We start from the raw sequence: 23,721 nt of genomic DNA on the forward strand, positions 1-23,721 counted from the left end.
ATTATCTTATTATATTCCCCATTAATTAGCTATTAGTCATTACATTACAGTTTTTCAAAATGTACAAAAATGAAATTCTCTCAAAAAACAAAATAAAACTCTCAAGGACTCCACTGACAGTCGGGTCGCAGGTCTGTTCATTAATCGCTTCGTCTCATGTTCCAGCTCTGGATACAGTGGGTGAGGTGTTCTAAAAGGGAGGGTATTGGTTTTGTGACGCCTGAAGGGACCACATCCTGTACTAACTCCGTACAGTTTGCCTGAAAGACAAGAAAACATGTTGGTTCAGGGCAAAACCTTTTATTAATGTTCCTATACATTGTGCAGAATTTGCTATTTGCCTATCTAAAAGGTAGCTGCAGTATGTATGCAAAAGTCTGTGTTAGGGTGAGGGACTTACATTTATGCCATCAACAAATTTCTCCAAGTTCTTCACAAGGTCATGCTGCTCAGAGTGGTTAATTAAGTCTTTGCGTGTACTCAGGATCATGTACACTTTGCAGAAGAACTTATCCTGTATAGAACATAAGCAAGAATATTGTATATTAGCCTCATTAGCACACATACGTGTAGAAATATGCAAAATCAGTTACTATGTATTAGTTACTCGTCTAGAAAGCAGATACAAAACTAATACAAATATAAGTAAAATAAATACTGCTGTTACTGTACTCTAACTACATTAGTACATTAGTCTCTCACTTCAACGGTCAGCAAGAACTTTTCCAAAGCCTAACGCTTCTCACCTGACATTTGTTTGCACCTTCAGCCAGAAGTGACACGTCCTCCACAAAGTATGCCTGCAGCACACAATAGAAACATCTGATTATTTATTACCTAAGTTGCTTTCTGATATCAAAGGTTTTAACAACATAATGCACCAAAAATAACAAGTTAACAAGCAAGAAAAAAGTCGTGCTCGTCAGATGAGCTCTTACCTGAGAGAGAGATTTGTTGTATGTTTGAGCCGTGTCAAATACTTTGTTTAGGTTGTTGTGATGATGATGAGAAGGACTGGCGATAGTCGGACTGACGGCAGAGAGCAGCACCACAGCTGAAACCAGCAGAAGCATCCCCATCTTCGCGATCAGTTTGTTTGGCTGTCGACCTTTGGAAGAAGCTATTTCAAGAAGTCCTTGAATTGATCACTCAGTTGTCAGCTGGATGCTTGTTCTAGTTCTGGCTGAGCTCTACCTTTATACTGCTTTGCCCACGCCTGTGTTTTTTTCCCTCATTACAAAAAAAAAAAAAAAAATGCAATGAGTCTGCAATGTTTGAGAGATAAGATTTGTTTGATAAAGCTGCAGTCGACAAGCAATTTCACCAAAACTGAGCAATGTTTCTCTGAACTGAATCTGTGAGGTTTGCGGAGATACAAGTAAAAAAAAAAAAAAAGGAAAAGAGAAACAGCCCATGTTCTTCACAAAGAAATTTAATGACAGAACATTACGAGTTCACAAAGTGGCAAAAATAGAAATATAACTGCACACTACAATATTGCCCTGATTTGTTTTTTTAAGAAGAACAGATCCTTCTGTTTACACTGCCGGCCATCGTATAGCCACTGGCCACTTTGTACAGACTACAAACACCAGTGCAAGTCTTAACATAACAATATAAAAAAAAAAAAAATAGTCTTGATCCGTAGCATGGAAGCTGTTCATGCTATTGATTAGGATCATTACTTTCAGTCTGAGTTAAGAGGGTTTTGATTTGTAATGTCATCCAAAGAAGCTTTAAACAAAGGACAGATCACAGGGTACATTTGGGAAGTACTGGATTTATGAAATATTTGCAGACGCTTCACCTTTCTAGTGCTTTTTTTGGCAGAGCACAGGATGTAATATAGTGTAGAGCACAAATTAAGTTCGGGGTACTTTAAGTAACATTATTAACACAGTACACTTCCAAAGAGTTCCTTGAAATCTCTTTACAGTTGGACAGAGAAAAAGACAGGACAGAGATTGCCCTGGCAAGGCTGAGTTGCAGATTGTAGTTATTTGCCAGTATAAAGTTAACTGTCTGACCAGTTAATAGAAGGATGCTTCAAAAAACCCCTGACATATTGTACTATTAGTTTTTAAACTAAATCAATTGAACATTGACTTTTCCAGAACACAATGAAATCAAGTGGACCAAAGATTACTGTGCATTTCCAAAGGAGTTCAAAGAGTCATTGTCCTTTCAGTGCAGATAGGACGATAGGGAGGTGATGCTGCACTTTGTGATCTCAGAGTTCTGGTCCTGGTTCTTACGGATGCGGTAGAAGTGCTCGATGTAGCTGGACCGCCCCAGCAGCTCCACAAAGTCCTCGTCGTGGGTGATGATCAGCAGCTGGAAGTTTCGCTGGCGAGAGCGACTCTTGATGATTCTGGGGAGATAAAGAAGTACACCAAATTCATACAGTCGTCGTTGGGAAACTGTTTGGGTGACTTTGGCACTTTCAAAAAAATGCAGGCCAGGGGATTGAATGAACTATCTATCACCGTCTATCACAGGCAAACCAGATCAACAAACCATATAGCATAGTCAAACTCTTAGAGAAGTCGGAAAAAGAGCAACACGGTATTTTCTTATCTTATTTTCTCCCGTTCTAATATAACTGCTGCTTAATAAGACAGTCTCTGTTGGTGCAGAAGGCTCTGGCAAAACATTTGTTCCTAGCTCAACCTTTGCCGCAGCACTGTGAAGTCTGCCAATGAAATAGCCACACACCATGTGCAGCTCAAGCTTGGTGGTGAAGGAAGTTATTGTCGCTGATAATGTCTCAGAGTTATACAGTTCTTAGAGTATCAACAGTTGTACAGTGTCTGGACTTCCTAGTCTGTAATTCATCTTCCCAGAGGTGTTTATAGCAACATGTCCACATAAAAGCAGCCTTTTGCATTTTGCTTGTGCAGCAGCAGCTGCGAGCCCTTGTTTGATGTCACGTCGGGTCAGGTCAGGTCATATATTAATGGGTTGGGTTGGGATGGGTATGGAATTGATTTAGATTGATTTGATGGTGGGTAACGGGTTGGTTCGTGTTGAGCTTTGGGGGTGTGTGGTCGGGTACTCGTTGGCAAACTGGACCCGTGCAGGACTCCAGTCAGGAGATTTAAAAAAAACATCCTCACTTGTTTTAAAATGTTTTCAGTGACATGTTTTGTTGCAGGAAATGGCTTTCTAAGGAAATTAAGACAATGATTCCTATTCACAGGTGATCATACAGTAATGAAAACATAGCTATGAATATTATATTCAATTTCTGTCAATAGATCATCGTAATGTTAGACACCTTAGAGGCTACAGGTTTCTGGGTAAGAGTTGGAGTTATGGTGTGTTGATATGACAGTCAGTCAAGATTAGGGTTTGGGTGAAGCAAGTTTAGAGGTAAAAAAAACATGCGTGTGTGTACTGACTCTACGAGGGCGTGTGCCAGTGACTCAATGTTGTCTCGGTCTAGGTTGGTTGTGGGCTCATCCAGGGCCAGGATCCCACAGTTCAGACAGAAAGTCTCTGCCAGAGCGAGACGGATGATAAGGGATGCCAACACCTAGAGGCACATTTGAAAATAAATTAATTAATACAAATAAAAACTGGAATTAATTAATGTAACAAAAATCCACATGACCTAGATTTCTACCCAGTTACTGATTTGTTTGTTTTCCACTTGCTTACACCATCCTTATACTCATACTGTATTTTTAGAACACATATGCAGCAGTTTCATGTGATACACTGTATGTGCTAATATAGAAATACTTTTCTGGTACCTTCTGACCGGCACTGCAGCGTCCTCTCATATCCAAAGCTGTGTCTCCTTTCACCATAACTACTCTGTAGTTGTAAACCCTCCGCCTCACTCCAGCAGACGAGTTTTCGTCCACATCCGACCTGATCTCCACATACTCAATATCTGGAGGGGAGGGGGCAAGAGGGAGTGATGAAAACACAGAGAGAGGGAGGAATTAAGGAGGAGAACTATGTACATACAAATAACTGTATTTGTAACACAATTTTATTTCAAGTGGATGCACCTTGACCCCTGTAGGTGCTCCGCCATAGGTCTCTGATAATCTTGTTGATTTCATCCATCTTCATGCTGTGGAACTTCATGATGGTTCTGAAGAGAATAAAAAGAAAACAAAGGTATGTTTCCCTTCCCAAAAGCCAGGAATCTACTAGACATAGAAACTAAATTGATGGATTGTGTTTTCTTTTTATGTTGTGCATTTTTGAAGCAAGGGTTTGTATAGGTATATTTAAAGTGACGGGATAAGGATTGTGATTATCCTCCTGTCTGGCGCTGTTACACCTACGCTACAATCCCACTTTACCCAGGTGTCATTCACGTTTTGACAATCTGGTGATAAGCTAAAGGCAGTAGCAGGCTCACGTTTGAGAGCTGTAAATAGCCAAGTGTACATCAAACGGCCCTTAAATATTTATATATAATACACACTCACTGGGCCCAAAAAGGTAAGCATTTCCTGTTTCTGTGCTTGCTCAAGTATATTGCCATTACTTATCCAACAGTAACATTTTGTGTCACTTGTGTCCTGGTGCAATAGGGCTGCGTAAAGGAAACCAGTATTCATGCTGGACATCCCAGTTGAAAAGGGGAGCACAGAGACGTGACCTGGTGCTGGACAAGAGCACATGGCAGATTAAACTCTGGACTGGTTCATTGAACATATGCCATTTGCAACATAGTGTGCAAACTGGTATGCATGCATGAAGGGAAGTTCTATGAACTCAAACTGACAGAGATGGATAACAATCATGGTAAGTTATGCATATGGCTAGGCTGACTTCCAACCAAACGTTGCTTTATGATCATTTGCTAACAAAATGATGAGCGACAGCAATTTCTTTATTTACTAAATCCATGTAATATAGATATAAAGATATAAAGACATTAAGAGATAAAGGCAGCCAACTGGATGTTGTTTTCCGGAATACCAAGAAGGCTTTTGACTATAATCTACCAAACAGATGAGAAGCTCTAATGTGGTTTGTAAGAGTGATAAAAGTATAACCGGCAGCGCTTCTTCTAAAGCCCATATATGGTGGATAAATACACTAACCATGAAGAAAGGAAGAAACTAACTGACTTGCTACTGCATGAGTGTCAAAGAAACAAAAATATAATATAACTTGGTCTTAAACAGAAGACTAGAGTAATTTTATATTTGAGATAATAAAAAGTCAAAACTCTCTCTCTCTTTTTATTTGATATTTTTAAAGAATACTGAATTAGGATTAAATAAAAAATTGTATCATTCCGCCCATTCATACTAGCAATTAAAAGATATCATCCTGGGGCACCCTGGTGGTTCGCCTGGTGGAGCTGGCACCCCATGTGCTGAGGTTGGACTCCAGATTCAACATACGACTGACCATTTCTCCTCTCCCAAGACCTGAACCTCTGCCAATACGCCTCCGGCACAAGCTTATAAGCCTTAAGCATAGACTATTTTGGCGTAGCTAGAGCTATCTTCCGGGCTCCAGGACAAATACGCTTCCTGCGCCTTTAACCGTGAGGACGCACTGGAGCAGCAGAGCCAATCTGCATCAGGCCAACACAAAAAACGCATACTGAAACATGAGATGTGTTCGTCTGTAATGTCAGTGGTGTTCGTGTGGACGAGTTTGAGTGTAAGACGAGGTGTTGTGGAGTAAAGAGAGAGAAAGAGAGGGCAATGCTGGAAGCTAGAGCTTTTATATCCGGCAAGCACCGGGCCCAAGTGCTCCAGATCGGATTGGATATGCTCAATCAGCAACCCTGGCACCTCCAAGATGAAAAAACACACACCATGAGTGACAGGGCACACAGACAGACATAAGCAGGGCCATCACAGTACTGAGACAGCTTTATAACAGCATTAGGATGTGGGGTTAGGTGAGTCCACCGGGTTACATACTGCATCAGACAGATCCGATCAGTCTGATAACCAGTTTACTGCAAAAACCAGATGGCAGTTCAATGTTCTTGACCTCAAATGACTACATTTTTTGTGACCATATTAAAGAAGAATAGACATTCTGAAACACCAGAGACACTTTTTGGCTCACAAACCTACAGTGACTGCTTTCTAACCCGGTAGACCTGCTTCAAGATACTTTCAGTTCTCTAATGTACTTGAGCTTTAATTCTAACATGGATTCTGTTTCAATGTCACGTGGAATATATGGATAGCTGCAACACTCGTATGAAATTGTGTGAAATTAGTCTAATAAAATATTTATTTTAGACAGAAAGCGGGATGCCTGTCTATTGCTCAAGTTTTCACAGCCATTATTTTGTTATAATTTGTTTACAGGCAGTCACCAGGACATCTAGAGCATTCAGTTGAGATTCTTTTTTTGTCTTTGATCTTTGAATATGTTTAAAAATCACGGCAACATGATTTATTATGATGACAGCAACAACGTGAAGGTACACTATTCACTCGAATGAAACAAAGATTATGGGTACTTGACAGTCACAGATTCAAGATTTTAACCTATTATGCACACTCAACAATTTGTTGCAAAGTGACAGGGGAAGTTTCATATTCCACTCCTGAATCAAAACATCTCACCATGAAAACCTTTTCTGTGTATTCAGACAGAAACTGTGACCTGGATGTATGGTCTGCTGAAAGGCTGCTAATGCTTTCAATCTTGATAAAAGTGCAGACACTGATGCCTTAACTAACCCACACATATGGGTAAATGATGCTTCTGCTCACTTCTCAGATGGTATCTGAGATGGTGACCTCACACGTCCTTAGAGAGGGCTCACTTATGCCTTTCATCCTCAGTAAGTGTCACTGTCAGACTTCAAAAAACAATAAAAATGGTTTGCCATTATGACTATGTATTGATTTTGGATAGATTTAAATTAAAGGATAAAGGACACAAAGGGATGAATCTCAGAAACCACTGAAAAAGCATAATAAGAAAAAGGCCTTACGCCCTGATTCAAGAACTTACAAACTTGTAACCTATTAGTTCTTTATTTGCAATTGAAGTGTTGAAATTAATACTCCTCCAGTACAAATATTCAAAATTTGTATGCGCTTTGCTACCCTGCTAATCATTTTTCAATGAATTGCACATTTTTATCACCCAAAAAAAACACTGCAAATGGAAACTAGGTGCCACATTACCATGATGCCAATGATAGCAGCTCTCATGTTTCTAGGAAACAAACCCGATATTCGACGATAAGTCTTGTACTCGGAAGATTAGCATAGCATTGGGTTGGATTTATTTTCTCAAAACATTTCTACAGGCAAATTAACTCATCTTTTTATATTCAGAATAATGATCTGATAATAATAATTCTTTTAATTATTTTCCTCACTTAATCATCATTGATTAGCAATGTCAGTACATAATGAAAAATAGCAATCATTGTATATAAATTATTATTATATAATTAATTAAAATGTGATGCGTTATCTGACCAATAGTCCAAAACCCAAAGTGGTTCCGTTTACAATCATATATTAAAAAGAAAAGCAGCAGAACATTTGTGAAGCTGTCTCCAGCACACATCGTTGTAGATTTTAAGTTATAAGTTATACGTATGAAGAGAATGTTAAATCCAAAACAACACTACAGCTACACACTTTGCATTGAGTGCATTGTGTGTCGGAAGATAAGAGAGTTTAACTACTGACGTGTCTCACTGCATGGGCCCACCTACACAAAGGACAGTCAACTGCTGCAGAGACATGTAATCCCTTTACCACAAATGTCGTCACTGCTTTGCTTTTGATAAATTCTACAAGTCCTAGGAACTAGCTGAATCTGTAACCGTCTAGATGCCTGCAGCACACTTTATGCATTAGTTTGGGTCATGAAATGTAGCAGGGCTCATGGATTTAAGGAAAATATCTATTTATCCTATTTCTATTGTGACTGCAATTAAAACTGCAATTACTTTTCCTAAAAATGAAGCTTCAGGGCTGTATTTGCGGTCTACATAGTATTAAGTACATTATGATTTTACAAGTATGTACGTTTTTATAAACAAGTTAAAGAAAATGTGCTTAGTTTTCTATAGCTATCAATATAATAATAATTTAATCAATTTAGCTGAAATCTTTTAAATTATTACAATTTTTGGCACACTGGACATCATGCAATAATATTCTAAATGTAATCAAAACACATTGATTGACACACATTCTATTTATTAATCACAGCTTCATACCAGTTATGACAAATCACAAACTGGTGAGTCATCTCTCACTGTGTTTTGATCTCTTACTGATGATGTGTAATTGAGATAAGTTAGCTTTATGTTAACGACCGACAGCTCTGCACTGCAGCCGCTTGAGGCACCATTAGCCTCAAGGTCTAAATTTAGAGATTCAGTTAAAATGCTGACATGATGTGTTTGAAATGAGTTTAACATTCAAGCTCCACATAGAAAAGCCCCAGCCGGTCGGGAGGTTAAAAACCAAAACCTTCTCGATGCACTAGTAATTAGTAAGAGTCAAATGTTTTACTGTACGTAGAAAGATTTCTCAAGCCCCGATGCTACTGACTAAAAAATAAATTTCAAGAGAATTCACATCGATGTTCAAATTCCCACCATAAGGGAAGCTGACGTTCTACCTAAAGCCCCTTAAAGAGCTGCGGTGGACTTGATCTAATATCAAAAGAGCCTGATAAGGAAGACAACGGATGTATGTCTCATAACAGGAAAACTACATAAGATCATTATACGGATGTGCTGATGTTGAAACTAAATCCTACCAACACTACTACCTACTTTTAGGCTATATCATGAACAGAATCAAATGATAAAAGTAGATGTTCTCTATTATTTTTTTCTATAAACTTTTATTCTGCATTTGTGTGCATCTTTGCAATTGGATAGATCTTTTTAAGAGCTGTTTTTTATACTAGATGAATGAATATTTGACAGCATTTTTGTATTTTCCCCAGAGCTGTTTTCCTAAGAATTCCCACTGTGGTGGAAGCAGGCTGTTTGGTGTAGGGTGCAATATACAGTATGTGTACATGTTTAATGTGTTTTTAAAGGATAAAAAAATATATCAACTGACTAACATTTTGGGCACCCTCTAAGACCTACTGTAGAAGTACACATGTTTTAAGTATTTTGAAATACCATTTAACAACTCTAGTACAAACAAATATACAGTATGTCTACTGTTGTTTTATGTAATGGTTCATACAAAACATTACAACACTTACTGGTCAAGGGCCTTGTAGTAGAGATCCAGGTCTTTAATGACCAGCTCCGTGGTCCTCATTGTGATCATCTTGTTTTTGTAGCGCTCATCAGCTTTGTCATACTGATCTTCCCGCAGCTCTTTTCTGCAAGGAATTCAAAAAACAAGTTCAATTCATTAAAAAAAAAAGGTCACATTAAACCAGTGAAACAATTACCTGTGTTTCTCCTGCATTATTATTAAGTGATGCAAATGTTAATGGGAAATAATTTTTCTCAGCACTACAGGTGCACTGATATAGGTCAGCCTTAGCTACTAGACTAGTAAAAAAAAAAAAAAGCATTTTCAGCTGAATTCAGTTCAACTCTGTACTGCCTTTGATCTGCTTATCTCACCTGTAATGCAGTATCTCTTCCTCAAAGCCTTTTTGACGACCCAGTGCAATACTGCGGTTCTTCTTCAGGTCTTCCACCTTGCGTTCTGCTTCACGTCGTTCTCTGGACAACCACAGTAAGCGACAAGGTGAAAACATTGCGGCCAATTTCTAATATTAGAACCAGCCTGACCATAAGTAACCTTACACATTCAAGGTAAAAGATTGGGCTTCCGTGCAGCTTGGTTAGGTTTTATAACTTTTGATCTTACACATTATTTATAATGTTGTATTGCTCTTACTGGCGTAGCTGCATGACTTGCATGTTGCCCATGTCTTTCATAAGAGCCTCGTGTTTAGCCACAACCTCCTTCAACTCCTCAACGCGCTTTCTCAAGGTCAGGTTGTCCTGCAACCAGCGCTCCTGGACCTAAGATAGAGAAGTTAAAAATGTATTAACTACTAACAAAAGTGTTTTGCAACTACATGGCATGTCCCCAGAGGTTCCCACAATGCACAGCTTACATGTATACTGTGGTGTGATTAAATGGCCATGAAAACAAAGAACAGAACAAAGAAGAGTAAAGGAGCTGGGTAGGTGTTCAGGGGCAACACTGATGAAGACCACAAGTGAAAACAGTGGCCTGTCGATAAAGTTGTTTTTAATGCTTCATGTGTTGCTGGAGTTTTTACCCTTTAAGAGTGCTTCACTTCTCCAATAAACTTGTATTTAGATGAAGCTGTGTCAGAAATACTGTGCTGGTAGAAGTAGATAGCTAAGGCCTTATTTGCACCCTATTTGCACCTCCTTTGCAATGATGGTATGAACGTTCTTTAAAAAGTAGGGGACAAGAGACAGAAATATGAGAATAAAGACAATCATGACTCTGGAAACTGTACCTTTTGAGTGTCTATGTCCTGCCGGATGTTTCCCATCTCCTTGTTGATCTTCTCTTTATTCTTCTCGGCCTCGTGGAGCTGAGTGTTGGTTTCTTGAAGCTCAGACTCTTTTTGCTGCAACAACAATGTCAATAAAGTTGTTCAATACATAGGAAAGCTGGTGTTTCAGTGTGAAGGAAGGTAGCATACGTCTCATCTTTAATGATAAGTATGTAACGACCCACAGAGGAATCAGAAACACTGATGCATCAAGTGTGATAGTGGCAGACATGTTACCTCTTTGTACTCGTCTTTGCCGTCATTGACATATTTGGTGATTTCTCCTTCCAAGGTGGCAATATTCTTCACTTTCTCTTTAATGGCGTTGATCTGTCAGTGACAAAGTTTTAGAATGATGGCATGATTAAGATTAATCATATCTAGCAGAAGATGTTTTATCTATGGTATCAACTATCTAGGGTTTTTGAAATGATGTTGACTCATGGTTGAATATTAATCTTTTTTTCTGTATTAGGAAGCACAGAAAAGGCCCATCTTCAGCATTTGCCAGCCAAGCAAAAATAGAGGAAGAGGAAAGAGACAACGAGGAGATGTGACTGAAATAACAGTTTGTGCAGAATTTACAGTACAGTGAGAGAAAGACAGAAGTGATAATGTGCCCACCTTCTCCTGCCCCTCATCCTGCCTCTGCCTCTTGCGCTCCACCAGCTCCTGCTTCTCTTGTTGTAGCTTGTCCAGAGCAGCAGACAAAGGCGACAGCTGTTCCTTTGCTTCCTTGTTAGACATAACGTGAGAGGAAAAGAAAAGACATGGAATATTTATAGAGCACATACTTTGTTTTCTTACTACACACAGAGATAAAGGATTATTTTACTGTGAACATGTACATGGCATCGAGATATAAGTGCATCAATGCAGGACGTGAACAGTAAAAATATACCAAATTATACTGCATGTATATGAGGAAATAGGTCTGTGTATGGAACACAAATGTTCAGGCTAACAGAAAATATATAACATGCAAAATTTGCACTGGAATCTCATTGACAGGTTTAGGTTGTGAGCTTGAACTTCAAAACATGAAAAATTTAAAATTCCATAAAATCTTGTGTCCTACATATTTTCGTGTGAGCTACAGGAATTCACAGCATCAGCATCTCCCAAGAAGTAGCTTACATAAACAAAAACAATAAACTGTACCCTGATGTCTCTCGTTAAGGCCTGTATTTCAGTGGTGAACTCGACACACTGCTCCTCCAGCTGCTGCTGTTTTTGCATATCACTGCTCAGCTGGAGTTTCTCAGCTCTTGTCTCATTCACAGCACTTTTCAGCATCTGAATTTGATCCTGCTGGTCCTGGATCAGCTTACGCTTCAGCTCCATCTTGCTGGAGGCTGCGTGGACACAAAAGTTGCACACAGGCAGATAAAAAGACTTACAAAAAAAAATATTTTCTTCAACTATATTCCCTCTTCCACTCCTGATGTGAAGTCAGTAATGTGCAGCTGTGCATAAACAACAAACAAGTGATCTTTAGTCAGTCACTGCTCTCAACTGTGTTGTCACATAACAGTGATGTTAAGCAATGTTAATAATGAAAATAATGAAAACATGCTGCTCACTTTGATTACCCATTTTAAGCATGCTTTCAAGTTGACTTATTTACTGTGAATGACAAAATAACTGGTAGCGGTTTAGAAGATAGGCAAAACACAATTCCTCTAATTCTGAACCTACTGTCAACTAAATGGTCTACAAAGGTAATGTACATCCACATTGCTGAGATATTAAGCCTATTTTTGAAGCAAGCTTTATACTTAGCTGTGAGTTAGGTACACATAGCTAAATGCAGTTTAATACAACTGTTGAAACTCTTTTAGAAAAGTTCTGATTTAACTTTATGACAATGTTGTAGGATATTTGCTGTTATTTAGTCTGCCCCCATCGGTTTAAATGAGGTGTACAACTGATAGAATAGAAACACCTGTCAATAGAAAAAGCAATGCAATTCAACAGCATCATAAACTACATCTTCTAGAATAACCAAAGCCTTCATGAATGTAGGATTTATGTCAGGACTGTTATATTAGACTGCAATAGTTTTAGCTAGGTGTATCTAATAAACTGGCAACAGAGCGTTATTTGTAAAACTTTGCAGCTAAAGCCAAAAAACAAAAAAAGGTTTTATCATGTGTTGTTTTGAGGACAATGACACAACTGGGAATAAAAGTGTACCGATTTAACTGGAAAACAAACATTCCTCGAGGGGTTTACCGGTGTTTTTCCACCCTATTAATTAATGACAACCTTAGATATAATAATAATAATTTTTTTCAGGTAATGTCTGTCAATGCCGGTTTCCCCTGAAACACTGCTGTACAAAGAGTTTATCACAGATATTACAATTGATTAACAAGGTTTAGGCAAGCAAAGCCAAGCTTGTCCTGGTATTATCCTACGCTTGTGTCTCCGGGTATGTTTGTGTCTGTGTGTATCTAACAGATTCTTGAAACAACTTCATCAGTTAGAAAATCTATCGCTGCACAAACAAACCACTGCACAGCTTTGAAATAAGTAAAGTTTGTTGGACTTACAGAGCGAATGAGATGATTAGATAAGAGATGATTATTCATCTTTAAATTTAAAGGTTATGATAAGTAAATATGGCTTGCCCTGTGTACTGCATTGTTAAGCTGTCTGATACCTTCGGCCCACATATCTCAGCAATTAAAGATGAGCAAAATAACTGTGGTGACAAAACTGTAACATCAGACCCAAACTGTAAGAAAATGGAATTTCCCTCTAAGTGGGTGTATGATGTCATCTTACTTGTGTCTAGCTTGTGCTGAGTTTCTTGTTTCTCCTGACTGACTTGCTGGATGGTTCTGGTCAGGTCTACTCCCTGGAGTTTGGCTGCATGTTGAGCTATTTTCCTCTCCACCTCTTTAAGGTCCATCTGGAATGAAAAAAAAAAAAAAAAACACATTAAGAAAGTGAAGAAAGACAAGTGGGGGAATGGGGTGTATATAACTTTCAGTGTCACAACTTAAATGGCAATTTTATCACTTTTCTTGTTCAATGCTGCAGCAATTCATATCAGGACATCTGAGAAAATGACAAAATTCTTTATCTGGAGGAAGAAGAAATGGACTAGGGTGGTAAAGGAAAAAGAGAGAAAAGACTCAGGCAGGGTACAGTGTACAGGATGGAAAGAGACTGAGGTGGCCAAAAACAGTGAGACAGACAGGAGGATGGTACCAGGTATCTGTCCATGAGAGATATGTCCTGCAGGCAGGCCTTGGCTGTTTCCTCTTCTGACATCAGGGTACCAAGCAGAGTCTCCTGCTCCTCCACATCACCCTTCAGCCTCTCAATTTCCCTGTTCACAGTCTGCAGGCGGTTTCTCAACTCCGGCAACTCCTTTTCCTGAAACTGTACGATGGATTGCCTGGATGAAGTGAGGGAATAGAAATATACTTTGAGCGGAGAATAAACCTTCTCTTGGAATTTGTCACGCAATATGTTTCAACACATACAGATACTTTGACAGTACGTGTGCAAAAACTTCCAATAAAACATAATGATCCTGGAATTTGAAGGTTTCAAGCCAAATTAAACTATAAGAGGGTCTCCTATTCACACTCAAAGTCAATCGATTGTATATGAAATTTCTTTGTCATTCTGTTTTTTAGAAAAGCCCATGAATCCGTATCCTTATTTTAAAAAATGGTAATCCTTAAACTATTTAAGGTTAATTCTTAACCCTGGAAAAGCAGTAGGATTAAATAATATTCCTAAAATAAAGGTCCTTTGAGTTGCTGACGAAATCCACAAGACAAACAGGATCTTGTGAAAAAATTCTTGTGTAAAACACAACATTTGAAGTTTAACTTGAGGTTACGATATCTTACTATACAATAGACCCAAAAATATGATTTGGTTGAAGAAATTTGTGGGGAGTCTATCAATTAAATGTGTATTTATTTGTTGTACTTTGGACATTTGTTCCTTCTGAATCATCTTTTCTCTGTGGTTTCAATTACCTCAATTGCTCTGAATAGCATCACACTTGCTAAAAGGTTTCTTTATTAAAGAATAAAGAGAGAAGCTGCTAGGTTGCTACATTCTCAGCGGTTGGGTTCTGCTCAGATCATGAGAAGTCAGAGAGAACTAGAGAATCTAGCTCCATCTAGTGGGGTAGATGTCATAAAACCTGTGCTCTACTCTCTTTATCAAACACATGGAAGGAGAAAAAAGAAAAGCTTTTTACACTCCTAATCTAAAAAACACACACCAATAAATGCTACAATGATGATTTGTAAATACACAGTGTATGTATATGCTAAGTGTGAAAGGAGTAAAGAGGCCAATCACCAAGTGACACAAATGCACAAGATTAGCCAGAAAGGAGGTTATGAAACAAGTTATGGAAAACTATGAAAATAAATTCTGAATTATCTAAACAGCAGTAGCAGTCTTATTTAGATTCCAAAAACAGCTTCAGTAATAAAAAAGGAATTCTATATTTGTCCTTCATGTTTTTTTCATGGTCATTTATTAATTTTCATGAATCAAATTCACTATAACAATCTTGCGGTACACAGGCCCAGCGGCCTGGAGAGAACTCATCCTCTTTTCTATGCATGCCATGCTGCTTGAATAAACACAGCAGATTAAAGCTGAATATCTATTTTTAGGGTGACTAGCAAGTCTACAGTCTGTTGTGTGTTATGATGACTGGATGAATACAGCAGTGATGTTGACAGTCTTAGTTTAGCATTTTAATTGTCTTTCGCCATCTGTAATTTATGTACTCTAGTGCAAATGGGAAACCATATCCACTAATAAAGATTATGCTCAAGTGGATTTTCAAATGTATTTATGGACACGACAGATGTTCCACAATCTTGAACACACTTGACATATGAACGCCTTTCTAAGACTCCTGGATTTATCTTGTGAGAGAAGTTCAAATTCTCCGTATTTTCTCACTAACAATCTGACAAGCACTTTGTTTAAAGCATACTAGCGTTCTTAGCTGCAGCCCTCTGGTAGATTTAATTCTTTGATATTTCCCAAGAGACCAGTACACTTGTTACACCATTACGCAACCTCTGTCTTGCCCCAGCTAGCTTTCTCCATACCTGACAGGTCTGAGAGAAATCATGTCATCTCTCTTCCTCTCCTTCCTCTTCAGGTCCTGCTCTGTGTTTTTCAGCTTGTCTGGCACCAGGCGTAGTTTGGACTGCATGTCACTGATAACTTCCTGTAGATCAGGCTCTGAGGGGAACGTCCGCTGGCACACAGGGCAGCAGGGCTCTCTCTCCTCTGTCAGCTGACTGATGAACTGGGTGTACACTGCTGTGGCTCCAGCTAGCATGGCTATGAAAACAGAGGTGGAGGAGAGAGAACACATGTATCATATCTTCATTTATAAGACTTCTATCACCATGACTATGAGATTAAAATGAGTACATGCATGACTTCAACTGCTTTTTTACCTGCATCTGTTACACAGTACAGTAATCAGCCCTTATGTTGTTTTACTCAAAGCATATAGATCCATGATTCCAATACTAAAACTAGATGCAATCGAATGTGATTACAAGGTGTCTCTGTATGAAGATCTTCTCCAGGTCAAGACTACTGTTAGTGTTAATGCCAAGAAGCTTCTTCTAATTTATATTTCAGAGCATTTACCTCTCTGTTTGGATATCTTCTCCAGATCTTCTTGAAGTTTGCCCAGGTCCTGCTCCAAATCTTGACTGCCACACACATTGAAAAACTTCTCTTGGTCGTTGGCTAACTGCTGCTCCTTCTTCCGTACCTCAGCAGTGATGTGGTTTTTATTCTGCTCACTTGATGCCAGATCCTTACTAAGAGTTATAAAAAATCATCATATAAATCAGTGCCACAGAAAGTGATTTTTTGGGTCACATTTTCTTTTATGTGTGAGCCTTCATGTACATAAATCTTACTAACTTGAGTTTGGAAAGTCTGTCCCTGGTTCCGTTGATTTCCTTAGACTTTGCATAGATCCAGTCCTCCAACTCTTTCTTGTTGGGAAAGTGGCCAAGCAATGACACCAGATCTTCGCTGTGCCGAGACTTGATCTTGCGTACCTGCTCCTCCTTCTCTGTCTGGAGAAACGCAGAGGAAAAGTGAGAGGAGAACCGACAGAGAAAGACATATGACGGGAGAAGGTAAGGAAGAAGGGGAAAGATGAAGAAGGGAAGAGGAAAAGCAGAGAGAGGAGATTAACACACAGGGTTAAATTACCAACAGCAAAGGTCACAAAGTTTTACTTAGGGAGGGAAAGACAGACACCTTACCTTGTCCCTTTTCAACATGTCCATCTGCGTGCGTGCGGTGGTGTGTGTGTTGAGCATCTCCATCTCTTTGTCAAGCTGTCTCTGTGTGCGGTCAAGTTCAGCCTTTTCTCTCTGAAGCTCTTCGACCTCGGCCTTCAGCTCCTCCACATTGGAGCTCTGAACCGCGCTCTGCAGCTCACGCTCCTAGAAGACAACACACACACACACAAAGTACAGCAATCAGAGGACGTGGCACTTAAGGATATAAGGCAGCTGTATGTTATGTATGAGTTGTATTTTATAAAGAATTCAGTTTATCTTGCCACTTGCAAGTGTCATTCAAGAGAAAAACTTATTGTAAAAAATACATAAAATATGAACTAAAAAATGAATACAAATAATCTTTAATAACATGCTGTCACACCACATAATCTAATAGTGAATACTCACCACTTTAGCCAGTTCATTCTCCAGTTCTTGCAGTCGGCTGGACGAACCCTCGAGCCTCTGCAGCTCTGTCCTGACGTTCCTCAGTTCCTGCTGCTTCTTACCCTGCAGGTCTCTCTTCAACTCCACAGTTCTCTCCAGACCAGTCTTCTTGTCCCTCATTTCATCAATGGACTGTTGCTTCTGCTGCTCCTTTTCCTGCAGATCCGCCTGAGTGGACAGAATAAGAGAAGGAATCAGGGATCACAATCATGCAGTTAGAATTAAAGTTTTTACAAAATGTAAAATAACACAACTGTTTAATAGTATTAACAATGAAATTATCACACACCAGTTTTTTTCATCACACGGTTCGTCAAGCCAACACACCTGGTGTGTGTATGTGTAATCATTTTATTAATTGATTTCCTTTAAAAGCTCCCACTATAACATAGTTACCTTTCCCAAGTTTTAAACCTCTTACCTGTTCGACTTGGAATCAATTCTGAATCACATGCAATCCATCGTAATACCTAACTATGTGCTTTCAAGCAATTCCTTGTGTTTATTTTCTATCAGGTCTTAAGAGATATGCCCAACAATGAATTCATCTCCTGTCTAGGCGTTTTCTTAGTTTGTTATCACCTACTGTAGCCTGTATAGGGACGCCATCTGTTGTACTACAGAACCCGTTGAACCCTGACTGATAAAAGCCACATAGTGTCTGTGTATTAAATATCATATACAGCATGAGGAGGATACGTACAGTGACTTTTTGGTTGTTTTCAGAAATCAAAATGAGCATTTCTTACCATAACCTGACTGACTGTTCCTTTTTCCTGCTCCAGTCTCTGTGTGACGTGACTATGAAAGCTCTCAAGCTGAAGAGTTGTGAAGGGCGGTCGGTCGTAACCCTCCATCTCCAGATAGGATGACAAAGAGCGAACCTGAAAAAGAAATCCTGTATGTGAGTACTAACTAAAATATATATATACTTTATCTTGTCTTAAATGGTTAATTGTTTATCTTTAGGTACAGTCTATGCACTAAATTTTAATAATGGCGTTCTTCTTACATTTTGTAAGTTATTTTTAACATATTGCAAACAACTAAAAGTTTTAGTTTTTTTATATATGTAATAAAATTTAGATAAATGAACGGACCAATTGTAAAACTGTCAGTGTTGACTGTGTATGATGGCGTTCACCTGCTCCTCAGATTACATAAATTTTGCAAAAACGTTTGTCCAAAGAGACTCAGAATGAGTACATTTGGCCTTCATGGGAACAAGAACCAGATGTCGTCAAAAATGCAGGTGCATCACTTCCAAACAAACAGCTAACAGTGTGTTCACCTGAGAATCCCGGCTCTTGATGCTTTGAGTGTGGCGGTCAGCCTCCAGCTGTAAACGACCTGGGAAAAGAGAGATCAGAGAGTTCAGTCTTCAGGAAATAACTCTCTTTATGCACCTGTTTATTTTGCTTTTTTCTTGAAAGAACAGCCTCTAAAGCTGGAGTAGTTCTTCTGGGACTTGTTTGTAGGATTGATTCTTCATAGTCAAGGATGTATGCTATCAAAATACGTTGCAACAAAAACAATAGAATATATTTATTTATACACATGGGCGTGAGGTGTGCTTTAAATTCAGACAAAAGGGTTTTGTGGAGTTGATTAGTAACCCTGGTACATCCGCTGGTATGTGTACCTTGTTCCACCAGGAGATCAGCCTTGACTCTATTGAGTCTCTGACACTCCCGACCAGCTTTCTCCAGCTCCTTCTGGCACTCTGTCAGCCTCCGCTCCTTCTCCCTCACCGTCCTCTGGTGGTTCTGGTAAATCTCCTGCAGCTGCTCATCTGAGCCCTGGAACACCTGCCACGTACACAGTTCACCGACTTAGTGTGGCTCTGAAGCTCAATGAGTGGAGCATAGTAAACCAACAGGGTCAGAGGTTTGACTTCATTGGGGCCTTTGGTGATAAAAATATATGCACCAATGAATATTAAAAAATGACATGGATAAAAGAACAGCATATACCCACAGTGCATGCAGTAAGAGCACTGCATCATTACAACATTACATGTGCAGCATTAGTGCAACTACAGTAAACTGTCTAATTCTATAAATGTGTTTAAATGCTGGAAAGCACCAAACAGAAAATGCTTCATGGTGCAAGTCACTCTACCTCTACTATTCAGTCCTTTTTTTATCACCGGGGGCGAAGCAAATGACTACAACCACAGCAAGCAAGCGGTAACTGTGGTCATAATTCTGACAAACACAAAATGTCAGCATCGTGTTATCAAACTAACAATTCACCTCTGTCGCTTTCTCTCTCCCAAACATAAACAAATACTCTTCAACCACTGACACAAACACAACTGAGAAGCACCAAGGCAGAGGAGCAGCAACATCCAACAGCCATAAAAGTCATTCATGTCAATACTGCCTCGTGATGAATCGACTTGTCTTGACAGACTTACAACAACCTCATTCACCATCTGCAGTCTTTCTATTAGTTTCCCATTTAGGTTAATGATACATACAGAGTGGAGTCTGGAGTCTTTTTAAGCAGGTGTTTAGCTGAATAACCCCGCAGACAGAGAGGCTGGCTGTGTTTCCCTCTTTTTATCCTCATCAGCTTTGTTCACGCATTTCGTTTTCTATCTCTTTTTCTATGCATCCTAATTGTCTTAGAAACCCCTTATCAGATTTCCCAAAACATTTTAGCCCATGTATCGCTCCCACAATCACTGGTATCTGTGGAGAATGAGTACATCAGTGATGTTGGTGCTAGAATCAGTGTTTCATACCATCTTTATTCAGTCATTTCTCTCATTCCTATTTAAGTTCCATTTCAAACGTTTCAGATGCATATTTCTATGTATTTACCTGTTCCATTGTTTCTTCCAGCTCCTTGTTGTCCTGCTCCATCTGTTTCTTCCTGCTGTCTAAAGCCTTGATGTCATTGTCCAGCTTCATAATTTTCCCCAGTTTCATGTCAATATCCATCAGTCGGTTCTGTAAATTATTATAAAACTTAATATATAACATACGGGGCACTACTGTTATATATAACATAAGTGGCAGCACTTTCACTGTATGTATAACACAAGAGGCACTAATGTTATACTTCAGACATGCCTACACTGTAAGATTGACTTTAAATATACACACAAACACACATCATCAACCAACCTCCAGTGGATCGATCTGGTTCTCTATCTGCTGGACGCTGTCTTTAGAGGACATCAGCTGAGCCTCCTTGGTGGCCACAGTCTCTCTAATCTGCTGAGCTTTCTCCTTATTTATCTTCAGGTAGCGCAGCTCCACTTGACACTCTTTGACTGTTTGACTCTGTTTGAGACGCAACTGGCGCATTGTCTCCAGAGCTTTGATATATCTGTAGAGAAACACAAAGAGATAGTAATACAGAGTTTGTACAGGAAACATCTGAATGGCATATGTAAGTTTATATTTTTACGTTTGCTTAGGATTCATTTCAGGTAATGTGAAAAAACTGTCAAACATTTAAGAATGAGTTGGCTTTACTTGGTTGCGGCAAAGATGGAGTCAAACTTGTCTTTGAGCGCTTTGCCCTCGCAGAGTGGCCAGTTTGACTCTTCTTGGTGACAAAAGATGACATTATTCAGCACTGGCTTCGACACACCCAGTGAAGAAATCATCTCCCGATCCAGTTCACCGCACTTTGATGACAAGCTCACCTTCTCGCCGTCTCTGCACGAATGATGATCGAGGTCATGGGTAACAAAAGGGGTCATGTAACATTAATATCCTCTCAGGAAAAAACTTTCAATATTAGACAAAAAATGAATAAAGAAACTTTAGACTGCGGCTTACTTCATTCTAGTAATAACCTGCTCCAAGCTTTTAAAGGAGTAGTTCTTTGCCTTCTGAGTGCAGGACATGGAGCGATGGATAGTCACTTTCTCCCCGTTCACGTCTGTGAACAAGAGTCGAATCTGTGCTCGCACGTCTGTCTCATGGGCGTCCTGGAATTCATACAGCATGAATTTATTTTAACAAAGATAGCCTGAGTAATCCTCATCTCACAGGGACTTGAAGTAAATGCTCTGGTACATTTAATTAGTTCCATAGAGATCTTAAACAAGGATAGAAAATGATTATGAGACATTTCTGAAAATACAAATTAACTTTCATCCCTTAATTGGATCATCATTATTTTTTTCATGTAATAGTGTGGGGAAAGTGTAACTACACCCTTCAGTTCTGCTAGCTGCCTCCCTCTCAGTAATTTCAAAAATCCATCAGAGATTTGTACGGAACAGTGACTTTACGGAGCGTGGCCTCGACACTGGCCGGAGTATTTGACAGACTGACCACAGCAGTGTAGCAGAAACAGCAAGAGCTAATGAGCAACTGCTGTCAGACTCGCCATGTCCGCGCTGGAAACACAGAGAGCCTGCTGGAGCTTTTACAGTCACTCAAAGCACTTTGACGGTCATTTGCAAAAGTTTCTGTGCGGTACCTGCGTTGTGGCTGAGCTCAGAGAGGCTAACTCTCCGGTATGTGAGTGTGTCTGTATAAAGGTTATGACGTACAGTCGCCCCAAACTGTCGACTATATCAAAGCATTTGTCTTAAAACGTAGAGGGTAATTTAAAACAGTAGAGGGCGTGTTGAGCCATTTTTAATCCACAAAATGCAGATTAACATACATGTGGCAATACAGCGAGCTCACCTTTGGATCGTGAACAAAGGCACCTCCTTTAGATCCAGGAGGAAGTTCTCCTGATGTTGCATACTTCAGGCACTCAATAATAGTCTGAAAACAAGAAATAAGAGAGTCATATTTTACAGGAATTAAAGCATGAGATTTGCAGTTATCATTTTAAAAAATGTTATCCAACTTTTGCTGTGGCTACTTGCAGAATATGAAAAAAAGAGAACAAATCAGCTAGCCTAATCCCAATGCATGTGTCATCTCCAAGGCTGTACTGTCAACTTTCTTGTTCATTCTCTACAGGTCACGCTTCACAGTTGACCTTTGCCCTCGTCAAAACATGTTCTCATACCGTTTTCCCTGCTCCGTTGGGTCCAACCAGCACAGTCAGAGGATTGAAGAAAGAGATGACCTGTTTGTCTTTATCCTCAATCCCAAAGCTCCTCACCCCGAGGATGCTCATCTTGTCTATCTTTGACATCTTTGCTTTCTGAAAGAGAGAGAGTGAGAACATATAACTTAAAATCAGCAGCAGCGATGGAAACAGGACAGGCCAAAGCAACACTTTTCAGGTTACTAACTTTAACTTACATTGATCATAACAATACATCCTACCATATATCACAAAGTACTGAAAGACACATTCTACTTTGTGTTTCTGCTAACAAGCCACCATTATGTCGACCACTAAACACAGCAGGCAGTTCATTTTGCTTTAATACTACTGTTATTTATAGTGTAGCAGCTTGGCTTGAAAACGACTGGAAACTCTATGACATAATATTATACATTCATCCACATGTGATCTTGGTTTTGTCATAAACTGCACCGTATAAGTATAATATAAAGTGAATTACTGGTCAGTACTTTCCGTGCGTCTCTGTAAGTTAAAGAATAAATGTAGAAAAACACCAAGTTAGTGTTTTAAGAGAGGGGGTTGCTGTGTTTAACAATCTAAAGCCTTTGAATGTCCTCATGTTATTGCGTTGAATGTGTTACCTGTCAACGTTATTAGGCTACAAGCTAACAGTTAACGTTGCCGTGTTTAAGTGAATAGTTAACAACTCAAGGATCAACAGAGCGATTCCTCCGTGCAGCAAAGACAAAAGGATAATGTGCGTTAGCAGAAATAGTCTCCAGCCGTGCTTGTGTTGTGAATTCAACTCACCTCACGGTGTTTTTACGGTTCACACGGTAAAGTACAGTTTTCGCGCTGTGGGGAATGTGACGTGAGAGCGGAGACTTCTGACTTCCGGGTTTAGGAGCGTGGACATAGAATAAAAACGTATAGATAATTCCCACTCGACGGATATCCTGTTTGTTTATTTGTCACTGAGTTAGTGGGTGGTCCGCACATGAAATGAACCTCCTCTTACACAATGACTTCAGTTATTTAATGGTCGTTATACTAACTGCACCAAAGGAATTAATTACCAATACACAATTGGAAGAGTTTCTTCTATTCATTCCTTTCTATGATCAACCAGCTTAGTCTTCTTCTTTGGGGACTGGCAAACTACAACCAGTGAGTTTCTGTTTCACTCTTTATATATGTAACATTCAGTTCAGTTCAGCAACAAAAAACAGCACAAGTACAGAGAAAAGAAAAACATACCAAAAACACAAAAATTGTTCCTTCACATATAATATACAGTAGAACTAGGACAACAATGCCAAAAGGATGGATAAAGGTTCAAGGTGCTAAAATAGGATTTTTGTGCAAATTATATCCCACCCCTTATTTTCTGACTGAGATTTAAAATATAATATCTTATAAGCTGCTGCAGAAGATGAATTATGTATTACACAATCATATTCAATTCAATTCAATT

At 39.2% G+C, this 23,721-nt stretch overlaps 1 protein-coding gene across 1 annotated transcript; it reads right to left on the bottom strand.

Annotated features, from left to right (window-relative positions):
* Positions 1-1,414: 1,414 nt before the first annotated feature.
* Positions 1,415-23,161, bottom strand: rad50 (RAD50 homolog, double strand break repair protein). Its single transcript, XM_035667099.1, has 28 exons — positions 23,058-23,161; positions 22,242-22,379; positions 21,908-21,991; positions 21,047-21,198; positions 20,738-20,923; positions 20,384-20,588; positions 20,078-20,206; positions 18,892-19,057; positions 18,541-18,599; positions 17,999-18,133; positions 17,211-17,417; positions 16,782-16,964; positions 16,432-16,589; positions 16,150-16,325; positions 15,594-15,831; positions 13,708-13,897; positions 13,279-13,405; positions 11,650-11,843; positions 11,113-11,223; positions 10,726-10,818; positions 10,450-10,563; positions 9,852-9,979; positions 9,572-9,673; positions 9,199-9,321; positions 4,020-4,105; positions 3,756-3,898; positions 3,402-3,535; positions 1,415-2,371 (listed from the first exon to the last, which is right to left on the bottom strand). The coding sequence occupies exons 2-28, from the start codon at positions 22,368-22,370 to the stop codon at positions 2,185-2,187; spliced, it is 3,939 nt and encodes a 1,312-aa protein (XP_035522992.1). The 5' UTR covers positions 22,371-22,379; positions 23,058-23,161; the 3' UTR covers positions 1,415-2,184.
* Between the last annotated feature and the right edge of the window lie 560 nt (positions 23,162-23,721).

Source organism: Morone saxatilis, unplaced genomic scaffold (genome assembly GCF_004916995.1).
Source record: "Morone saxatilis isolate NCDOM2014 unplaced genomic scaffold, NCSU_SB_2.0 Contig20, whole genome shotgun sequence".
NCBI lineage: Eukaryota > Metazoa > Chordata > Actinopteri > Moronidae > Morone > Morone saxatilis.